Consider the following 11,105-nt stretch of genomic DNA (forward strand, 5'->3'; position numbering starts at 1 on the left):
GTGCAAGAATGGACTCTTCCAGTACATCCCATGTGAATTTGCACAATAGACCAGTCCAGAAATACTCCCACTGAAAACATGGCCAAGGTTGCACTAAGCAAAAAAGGCATGAAAAGGTAAAAGAGACCAGTCCAAAAACACTTCCACTAAAAATGGAATATTGAATCATCACCTTTCTAAAACTAAATTTGAAAACATCCCCATACAAGAATGGACTCTTCTTGCGATGCCCCTATGTAAAGTGGTGCAGTCCAAAAATACATCCGGTAAAATTGGACTTGTACGTAATCACCAAAGTCCCAAAAATGGATTTTAAAAATCCCCCCATGTAAGGATGGACTATTCCAGCACAACCTATGTAAAATTGCAAAGTTGACCAGTCAAAAAAAAACACACTGAAACACTTTGACATATCAAATCACCAAGTCCATAAACAAATCTAAAAAAAATGCCCCCCTCCATGCAAGAATGGACTCTTCCAGTACACCCCATGTAAAATAGTCCAGTTCAAAAATACTCCCACTGAGAGACATTATATTATCAACAGTCCAAAGATGAATTAAAAAAGATATGTACCCCCTCCGTGCCAGAATGGACTCATCCAGATAACACCGGGCTCACTGATTGGCTGCCAATCCCCTTCGGGATGTTGACTCAGGCTACGTGATTGGTTGCCTCTTTAATCAAGTTACTAGTATATATAGACGTGCACATGCTGTCTTCAGGTGGGAGAGGTCAGTCGTTGACCCTCTGGCCAGTGGAGAATTACCAAAAAAAGTCCCCAAATATATCATTTTAAAGTGGTTTATGCCAAAAATTATGCATGGGTCATTTGAATGAATATCTTGAGCACCTATTTACCAAAATGTAGGTCACTTGGTTACAAGACCAGGGAACAGGAGCCAAAAGCGTACGTTTTTGGTCAAACAATGGCCATAAAATTCCAAAATTAAGCATTTTGTTGTACCGTATGCCAAAAGTGTTAATGAATTTATGTGCGCATATGTAGACGGCACTCCTATACCAAATTTCAGGTCATTTGGTTGTAAAATGGGGGTATAGGAGCCAAAAATGTCATTTTGGGGGCAAGAAATGGCAAAAAATTCCAAAATCAAGCATTTTTCTGTACCGTATGCCAAAATTGTTTTTGGATTATTGTGGGCATATGATCAAGGCACCTCTGTACCAAATATCAGGTGATTCGGCTGCAACACCAGGGTACAGGGGGGCAAAATGTACATAAAAATTGCAAAAAACATGAATAAAATCATTTTAAAGGAAGATATGAAAAAAAAAGCACATGGGTATTGACCCACTCTACCCTTGTGCCAAATTTCAAGTAATTCGGTCCAGGAACGACGGAGTTGAATCGATTTGAAGATTTGACAGGAGAAAGAAGAAGAAGAAAGAAGAAACATTACGAATACAATATATTTCACCATACCTATGGTATGGCTGAAATATAATAAAGAAAACTTGCAACCATGGCATATGGGTAGCCAATGTAAAGCTATCACTATATATAAAGAACATTGCAAATCTTGGACTAACAAATGACTTACCATTGACAACAGTCCTCTTTTCACTAACAGTCCATTGGACTTAATCTGAACTTGCTCAAGGAGGACTGAAGATGGACTTACTCAATTAATTGATGTGAAGGACTTACTTTGAATAGTCCACCAAAACTAACACAAACAGCCCTCAGACATGGTGAAAGGGGGTGGACTTACTGTGGGAGTAACTCCCCCTCTTGCACAAGTAAGTCTACTTACAGTCTACATTCATCCTCTATTAGGTCCCATGTTTATCAAAAACACTTGTCAGTGATAAATTAATGATATTGCAATGACTTACAGGCTATTTTGAGGATCAAGAATGACGTTCGTATAGTGAGTTACCTGGAAGTTTCTCTGCCTGGAGCGACCCTTGACGATATCCATCAGGGCGGCGGCCAGACTCTCGATGTTTTCCCTGTCCAGGTTAGTGGTGGGTTCATCCAAGGCCAGGACTCCACAGTTGATACAGAAGGTCTCGGCTAGAGCCAGGCGGATGATCAGGGATGCCAGCACCTGGGGGAAGGACATTTGTTAATCATAATACTAGTAACTTCCGCAATAACATTTCATGTTTTACAGCAAAAATAGCCACATCGGCCAGCTAGCAAGTCTTAAGTAATGTCACTGCTATGAACATGAATAGGTTTTTTGTTTGAAAACATTTGGCGGCTCCTACCAGAACTGCAATCACAGCAGCCAGTCTTTTATTCATGTAACTTCTTAACAGCATTGTTACAACTCTCAGTTTAGTCTCAGATTTGCGAACACTCAAAATGACTATAAAACAGCTGGTTGATCGTCACAGGGCAACTGACTATGGCATTGGATTTTGCATCAAACCTGAAGCTTTATTGAGACAACAAAGAGTACAGAGATTCTGTAATGTCAACTAAAAACTACAAAACAGAAATACAAAATAAACCTTAAAATTCTACTTATAAACAGGCAACATATCCGCATAGGCTAACATAACTATGTTAATCACAAATATCTTGGTGTGTATAACAGTACCTTTTGCCCTGCACTGCACCTCCCTCTCATGTCCAATGCTGTCTCCCCCTTCACCATCACCACCCTGTAGTTGTAGGTGCGCCGCATGTTCTTGGTCGCGGCTGTGGTGGTGTCCTCCGCAGACCGTATCTCGATGGTGTCAATGTCCTGCCCGCGGTACGTGTTCCGCCACAGCTCCTGGATGATCTTGTTGATTTCTTCCATCTTCATGTGATGGTAGCTCATCACAGCCCTGATAAAAACAGTGTCAATGTTTCAAATATGCTAAAAACACATTTCCAAGAGTATACAGTGTAACAAGTAGGCAGCTGGTGTAATTAGAGTAGACAACATTACATGTATCTTACAATTTTCAACTTTCAACAGTTTAAAACACTTTTTGCTGCTTGACAATTTAAAACTATCATGTAAGGAGCCATTGAAGGAGGAAGAAAGAGTGGTAGGCAACAGAAAAGATAGGAGGATTATATTAGAGAATGGACAGGCATTACACAAAGTTGAACACTGACTATAAGAAAAGCATAAACTGAGGAGGGTGGAGAAAACTGGTTGCCAGATCCTCTGTGGCACCCCAACTGTCAAATACTTAGACTAGGAGATAATAGATGATAAAAATTTTAAAGATTTCTAATTACTAACTGTCCATTGCAAATTGTCTGTTCTACTCTATTTTCTTTAATTTTAGCTAATGTACCTTATCCTTATCAACTTAATACATGTGACCTGTACTTAGCCTATAGCTAGTGTGGAAAAATGTCTGTGTTGACATATATTTTTCTGGGATTCTATCCCCTTCTACCTCACTTCTAAGACAACATTGTTACCTGTCCAGAGCCTTGTAGTACTTTTCCAGGTCAGCATTAGCCAGTTCTGTTGTCTTCAGTACAATCATCATGTCCCTGTACTTCACATCTGCATCTTTGAACTGTTCAGATTGGAGCTCTTTTCGGTACCTGAGAACAAAGCAACCCATCCAACGGTTACTGTTAACAATCTGACTGTACATTTTACAACTCATACTGAGTAATTTCATTTGCATTAGACAGTTGTATCATCATTGCATTCCAATGCCAGCCCTGTATTACTAAGTAACAGGCTAGAACATGGGAATGGACGCCCATGTTTGGCACAGGTTCGAATGCCAGTGCCAGGAGACTGTTTCTACTTGCCTCTTACAACAAGTTGAAATTCTACGAAGTGTGAATGAGCGAGCGCCTATACCTGCGGATCTCTTTCACTACTGAAACTCTATACACGAGTTGTAATTTGAATGGCCTGAGAAGTGTCCATACCTGCGTATCTCCTCCTCCAGCCCCCTCATCCTCCCCTCGGCCACATGTTTGTCCTTCATCAGCTGCTCGTATTTCTCCACCAGCTTCCTCTTCTCCTGCTCAATACTGCGGGCATCCAGACCTCCCAGCTCCTCCTCCAGGTCACAGATCTCTCCTGCTAGCTGTCATTCATACAAATTATGTTCTAGTTACTAAGATAGAAAATAAAAAATATGAAAGATTGACACAGCTTAACTGTGGTTTAACTCCAGGGTACTATTCTGCATAAGCTACAGAATAACAATTTTTTCTATACTATTTCAAGATAGCTGACATTCCACTCACCTTGTTCACTTCCTCTTCTCTCTTCCGCAGTTGTAGGTTGTCCTGTAGCTCTCTTTCTCTGGCCTTCTGATTGGCTACCTCCTTTCTTAAGGTTTGCATCCTTAACAAAAGATGACAAACAATTTACAAACTCTATTTGCTAACGTCACAAAGGACAATAAAACATTGATGTGATAAATAGTGATTTTTAGATGGCTCAGAAAAAATAGCTAGTACATGTATTGGTTTGTATATAAAAAAGATGCCCTCAAAGCTAGTGTGGATACGGAAGCTGTTATTTTATGTCAAAGGGCAGTGCAGCTTACAGACTATACAGAAAATCTGACAGTCTAAGACATACCTAGAGTCCATTTTCTCTTTCTCATCTTCTGCCTTCTTCACTTTGTTCTCCAGAACTTGCAGTTTTTCCTCTGTTTGTTGTAGCAGCTTGTCCCTCCCTTGTTCAATGTACCTAATATGGAATAATTATTTGTAATGACAAGCAAAAACAAATGGGATAAAAGAACAGCAAGAATTGATTGATCATACTGACTTCTCCATTGAGACTAACGTTAACTTTGAGGGGAAGAAATTTGACTTGCATTCTTTTTCTTCTGATTCAACTGGACGTACAACATGTATGTATGCCTCCTCAATCTTTTATGATAATCACATCTTAAAACTCATATCGTGAATTATGGTTAAAACCAGAGAGTGCAAAATTAGACCACTTCTAAATCCAATCCCAAAAGCAGTATGCCACTCAAAAATCAACAGTACAGGTTGTCAAGAAATCTTACTAAGTGATTTTCATGCTACATTGACCAACAATCCAGGTACAGCTAGTTGAACTGAATTACCGGTACAGTTGTTACAGAACAGCCATTCTCCTTCATGAAGGTAGTATATACTTAGACATCAGTGTACCAATTATAATTCCATAGCTATTACCTATCAATCTCAGCATCCAGACTGGCCACCTCGTTCTTCCGACTCTTCTCCTGATCCACCTTGCCTTTCGCACGTTCCACGGCCTGTTCCTTCTTCCGAGTGATGTCGTCTTTCTCGCGCCGGAGACCCTGCAGTCTGGACTCCAGAGGCTCTAGCTTCTCCTGAGTATCCTGGAGGGAAAACAGCAATGACAGTTTTGCATTGAAAAACATTCATCTCTGACCTATAGGGTCGTAGCTGTGAATTCTATGAGCTGACAGTACTTTTGAGTCACTTTGTATCCGATAACCTCTGTACCTGTATACTACATGTAAGTGGGCCTCCTGCCAGGATTTAAGGGCTCGGTATTCTGTGATTGTTTATCTTTCATTAGTATCCATAATGATTGTATTTTTATGTTGGGGCGAGGGCTAGTAAAGGTGCCACCACTTGTTACCTTCGCCCCTGCACTTGAGTGGTAAACATTCAATAAACATAAAAATAAATCAGGCGATCTCTCTCTACACTTTGTCATGGTGCAGGTGATTTTGAATATCATCTACATTAGTACAGGTAATGGAGAAAAAGTATTTCAAGTCAGCCTTATTTCTAATGGTAGAAAGAAGACCTAAGTCATTGGGTGCATGCATGTGACACCAGCTCAGCCTTACCTTGATCTCCCTCTGCAGTTCCTGGTACAGAGACACCAGCTCAGCCTTACCTTGATCTCCCTCTGCAGTTCCTGGTACAGAGACACCAGCTCAGCCTTACCTTGATCTCCCTCTGCAGTTCCTGGTACAGAGACACCAGCTCAGCCTTACCTTGATCTCCCTCTGCAGTTCCTGGTACAGAGACACCAGCTCAGCCTTACCTTGATCTCCCTCTGCAGTTCCTGGTACAGAGACACCAGCTCAGCCTTACCTTGATCTCCCTCTGCAGTTCCTGGTACAGAGACACCAGCTCAGCCTTACCTTGATCTCCCTCTGCAGTTCCTGGTATAGAGACACCAGCTCAGCCTTACCTTGATCTCCCTCTGCAGTTCCTGGTACAGAGACACCAGCTCAGCCTTACCTTGATCACCCTCTGTAGTTCCTGGTACAGAGACACCAGCTCAGCCTTACCTTGATCTCCCTCTGTAGTTCCTGGTACAGAGACACCAGCTCCGCCTTCTGATCCTCCAGCTGTTTCATCCGCTGCAGCTCGCTCTCCAGCCGCAGTTTCTCCCCCGCGATCGTGTTCACCTCCATCTTCAGCGCGTTGATCCTCTCCGACAGGTCGCTGATCTGCTGCCGTTTCTGCTCCAGCTTGGCGGCCGTGTTGTCCACTTGGAGCTGCTTGTCCTGTTTAGCATTGTTCACTTCCTCAATGGTGCGCCCTATAACCATCAAGTTTTAAGTCTTGCTGTTAACACATTTAGTGAAACATGTTGACTTCCTGTATCTTCTGTCCATCTCAAATACTGAGGTTCTCAAAAAAAACTTTGTCAATTTGTATAAGAAAAGGAAGGAGACAAGTGAACTGTAGAGTAAATTACAGCTTATAACGTGCTGAATTTCTTTAATCTACTGAAATTACCAATAACCCATTTGAGGCAAGGTACAGTCTATATACAGGCAATAAAAATTATGATTGACTGTCATTGTTATCATTCACTTCTTATGGAATTTGGTCAACAAGAATTGAGTATGGAAAAACAACATTGTCAACATTGTAACTAATCATTTAACTCCTTTCTAGTCTTTATTCTTAACACCTAACTCACCACTATCTGACCCTGCAAGCTTAGACGACTGCTGGGCAATCTTCCTCTCGAGTTCCCGGAGTTCAGTGCGATAGCGCTCGATCATGGCGATGTCATCCTTACAGGCCTTGGCCATCTCCTCCTCCATGGACAATGTGGCAAACAGTTCATCTCCTTCTGTGATCTGGGTTCGCTTTTGTTCTACACAAAAAATATACATAAGTCAGGGTTACTGATTATATACTTTTCTACTGCATTTCCTGTGCATTTTGGCATAGCACTTGGTAGTCCTTTGATATCGAGGCTGACTTAGGTGTACTTGTCAGGGCAGGTGAGCCCTCGTGGCTGCTAACTCCAAAGCTTGATACACAAAGTCGTCTGCACTTTGCACAGTTCCTGCAAAGCTACTACCAAGATAAAAGGACTCTTATCACAGGGCATTAGACCACACCAAATTAATTAAATTTATTGGTCCTCAATTTGTTTTTTTAAGTATTAGGCATCAAAGTCAAAATACTTGTACCAGGATGGTTATGAGTTCAAACAAGGAGTTTTTAACTTTGAATGCATTTTTGATAAATGTAAAACTGAAGGAAGAAGGACTTTCCTTACCAGTTTTTGACCAAATATATTTGCATTTTGTGATAGATCCACATCCTGAAAAGTACATCTAATCATTTCATTTCTTCCTCGAAGTGGGAAAAAATGAATCAGAGAATTTAAGTACCAAGAAAACAAATTGTTGTGGCTGTAGGTAGAGATGATAACTACCTATCTCCTGGTTGATAGTGGAGATCTTGCTCTTGATATCGGGAACCTCGTGGTCCTTGAGGTCGACGACCTGTTTCCTGATTGGCTTGAGTGACATCATGGTGTCGTACTTCTGCTGCTGCTGCCGGAGAAGCTGGTCCTTCGTGTTCAGCTCTGTTGGCACTCTGGCGATCTGGAACAACGGACAATAACATCACAGATTCATCACAACATCCCATCATGACTTTGCTCCCAACCACTCCCCAACAAGGGCAGTTTTGGGTCTGGAGTAGCCTGGAATTTATCTATTCGAACTCCTCTTCCGTCCTCTGTTCCTTGATTTTTCAAATTCTATAGAGACGTCTTTTTAAGACCGGTATGCAACCATGCCGACCACAGATGACCTTGCTCTCCAACTAAATCCCAACCAAGTTTGAGAGGCCATAGTCAGCTACGTGTGACAGGGTCTTAAACCACAGACTTAAATTGTATACAAAATGTACACTTGAAACTAGAACTGATGTTAGTCTCATCTTCTTACCTTTTGCTTAATGAAGTCGACCAGTTCTTTGACCTCCTGGTCGTCACCAAAGCGGCGTTCACACAGCGGACAGCTGGGTTCCTTCTGTAGCTCACTGATGAACCGGGTGTACAGGTGGCGTGTGCCCACCAGCGCCCCCTTCTGGTCCTGATGGGAACAACAGTTATGTATACAACAGGAGTGGACAAAAAAAAATTCTTAAAGAAACAGCAGCATGCTCACTCAATTTTTAAAGCTAAAAGAAATAAACCTAAGTGAAATTGTCTGTACCAAATTGCCAAAATTAAGTTTTGAGAAAACAATGTTAATGAGAATGCATACTTGGCCTATTTCACAACATGTATGTGAATTAGGTACAATACTATGGCCCACTGCTGATATCCCACTTTGTCACTGTTACTGTCACTTGTGCTGAATACAAGCAGAAGATTTGTCCAAACTTCGGAAAGTCCATCCCAAACAGTAATTTGTTCTAACATAGCTTTTATGTGAATAATCATGTAAGGAATACTTGTTTCTACATTATACAGAAACACTCTAACCTGCATGTCTGTACAAAGATCATGTTACCTGTAGTTTCTGTATGTGGTCTCCCAGTTCATCCATCTCCACATCAAAGTCCTGACTACCACACACATCAAACAGCTGTTCCTCATACCTGCACAAAAAGGGAAGGAGAGCTTCTTATCACACTGGGACCTTGTTTCCACATACATGTACTGGCAAAGAGATCAGGTTCATACATTTACAACAAGGAAGAAGCTTGTCTGTTATGTAAAAGAAATATAAACTAAAATGACACATCAGGACTCAAAAGTACTTTTTCTGCATACCTGCACTGGTGCAGGTAACATTGACAATCACCTGCACCAGACAAATTTTACCTGTACCACTCTGAATGTAGGAAGTATGGATCATACTAAAATTGTCCAGGAACCATTGCTATTTCTTTCTTTCTTTCATACTCTATAGGTAGTATCAGTTAATGCAGCTAATAACAATCCATATACAGCTACATTATAGCACATTATGTATAAAACCCAGTACATGGACCAGACTGCAGGTTAGGTGTAGGTAGACACCAGAAATACCTGCACAGCTTCAATTTTACCTGCACTAACCTGCATATGCAGGTGGTATTTCGAGCCCTGCACATCATCATCAACAGAACATCATCTATATCATGAATTTATCCTGACACTGTTACTGACTTGTCAAGCTCCTGTTCCCTCTTCTTGAGTTGTTCTGTGAGCATCTTCTTCCTGGCCTCGAGAGATGACACCTCCTGGTGCACCTTCTGTGTGCGGCGCTGGCTCTGTGTGATCTCCTGCTGTTTCTGACTCAACCACTCCACCAACTCTGTCTTACTGGGGAAATGACCTGGAAAGTACAGAGGTTTTGTCATAACAGGGACTAGTTTCAGCATTAGAAATGTTATATGCAGATAGACATGTTTGTCATAGATTCTGCTCAGGTTGTTTGCCTGTGAAAGAGTCCATTTAGAAACTAGAAATCGCCATGTTCTCCATGACTCTCAAATTTCATTAATCAAACATAGCTCCTGAACCAGTAGTGTCGACATCCCCAAAAGTGTCGGACTCCGTAACCCTAGTGGCGTCTGTACACCAAGTCATGTCTGAACCCCCGTAGTGTCCGTACCCCCAGCGGTGTCCATACCCTAAGTAGTCTCCGTATCTTGGGTAGTGTCTGTACCCCCAGTAGAGTCCGAAACATTGAATGTCTGTACCCCCAGTAGTCTATATACCAAGTAGTGTCCGTTCCCCCAATAGTTCCAGTGCCCTCAATAGTGTCCATACCCCAGTAGGATCCGTACCCCTAGTACTTTCCGTCACTCACTCACTCACTCACTCACTAACTAACTATCCATTGCATGATTATACTGCTGCTGGGATCCCTGACGCAGGGGTAGGCAGCAGTCGGCGTACCCCCAGTATTGTCTGTACCCCCAGTAGGATCCGTGCCCCCAGTATTGTCTGTACCCCCCAACAGTGTCCGTAACCACCTGTCCAGTGTTCGTATCCCCAGTAGGATCCATACCCTCAGTAGTTTCCGTACCCCCAATAGTGTCTGTACCACAGTATTGTCAGTAGTGTACTCCGTACCCCCAAATTCTCTGCAATGGCTGATTTTCATTACGATTTACCTGCAACTTACTGCAATCATTGTGGAATACGCCTTTAAATGCAGGTATGTCATGACCATGGCTTAACTCTTCCCTCCCTACTCACCCATGAGATCGGTGAGTTCCGACTGGTGCCTCTGCTTCAGTTTCCTGATGCTGTCCTCCTTGGCCACCTTGTCCTTGCGCAGCATCTCCAGCTGTGTGCGGACAGACGACTGCAGGTGCATCTGATGCAGCTCCGCATCCAGCTGGCCCAGCTGACCATCCAGCTGTCTCTTCTCATTCTAATTTGCAACAAGAATTATCATAATTATCAAGCATAAATGCAACTTGAAGAAACTTGACAGAGGAAACTTGACACCATTTAGCCAGGTATAAAATCAAAGTAGTCATATTTTGTACTAAAGCCTTTTCGGATCTTTTAACACAGTGTATTATGAACAATCTTTGTGTATGTTAATCACTGCTAAAAATTTGCTAATCGAAATTCTGGCAAATCCTATTCTACACAGTACGTAACAAATTTATGAGGTCCCATCAGTAGAATAACAAAAGTGATCGTCCTGAAAATAAACTGTGGGTTCTTAATCATGATAATTTGATACAGAAAATGTCTAAAATCTCTGTCATAAAGTCATTATGCTTCTTGACTACTCTTTCTACTTGACTTCATATTCTAACATGTGATGATAACAATGTCAGCACCTGCAGCTGCAGCACCTCCTCCTTCAGCTGTGGAATGTGTGCCGACTCCTCCACCTGCTGCAGCTCCCGCTCCTTCCTGGCCAGGTCGGCTCCCAGGCTCGCAATCCGCTCCGTGGAGGCGTCCACCTGG

At 42.1% G+C, this 11,105-nt stretch overlaps 1 protein-coding gene across 1 annotated transcript in view; it reads right to left on the reverse strand.

Moving 5' to 3' along the window:
* The window catches only part of LOC118413658 (DNA repair protein RAD50-like), a 24,828-nt gene that overhangs the window by 1,764 nt on the left and 11,959 nt on the right, over nucleotides 1-11,105 (reverse strand). Inside the window, exons 9-23 of the mRNA XM_035817185.1 lie at nucleotides 10,976-11,101; nucleotides 10,377-10,554; nucleotides 9,339-9,507; nucleotides 8,698-8,785; nucleotides 8,128-8,274; nucleotides 7,608-7,779; nucleotides 6,858-7,037; nucleotides 6,217-6,470; nucleotides 5,117-5,286; nucleotides 4,527-4,637; nucleotides 4,187-4,286; nucleotides 3,863-4,023; nucleotides 3,395-3,523; nucleotides 2,571-2,802; nucleotides 1,902-2,072 (exon numbers count right to left, since the gene is read on the reverse strand). Coding sequence (XP_035673078.1) covers nucleotides 1,902-2,072; nucleotides 2,571-2,802; nucleotides 3,395-3,523; nucleotides 3,863-4,023; nucleotides 4,187-4,286; nucleotides 4,527-4,637; nucleotides 5,117-5,286; nucleotides 6,217-6,470; nucleotides 6,858-7,037; nucleotides 7,608-7,779; nucleotides 8,128-8,274; nucleotides 8,698-8,785; nucleotides 9,339-9,507; nucleotides 10,377-10,554; nucleotides 10,976-11,101 — 2,388 coding nt within the window. The remainder of the gene's footprint in view (nucleotides 1-1,901; nucleotides 2,073-2,570; nucleotides 2,803-3,394; nucleotides 3,524-3,862; nucleotides 4,024-4,186; nucleotides 4,287-4,526; nucleotides 4,638-5,116; nucleotides 5,287-6,216; nucleotides 6,471-6,857; nucleotides 7,038-7,607; nucleotides 7,780-8,127; nucleotides 8,275-8,697; nucleotides 8,786-9,338; nucleotides 9,508-10,376; nucleotides 10,555-10,975; nucleotides 11,102-11,105) is intronic.

The sequence above is a fragment of the Branchiostoma floridae genome, chromosome 4 (assembly GCF_000003815.2).
Source record: "Branchiostoma floridae strain S238N-H82 chromosome 4, Bfl_VNyyK, whole genome shotgun sequence".
In the NCBI taxonomy this organism is placed as follows: Eukaryota; Metazoa; Chordata; class Leptocardii; order Amphioxiformes; family Branchiostomatidae; genus Branchiostoma; species Branchiostoma floridae.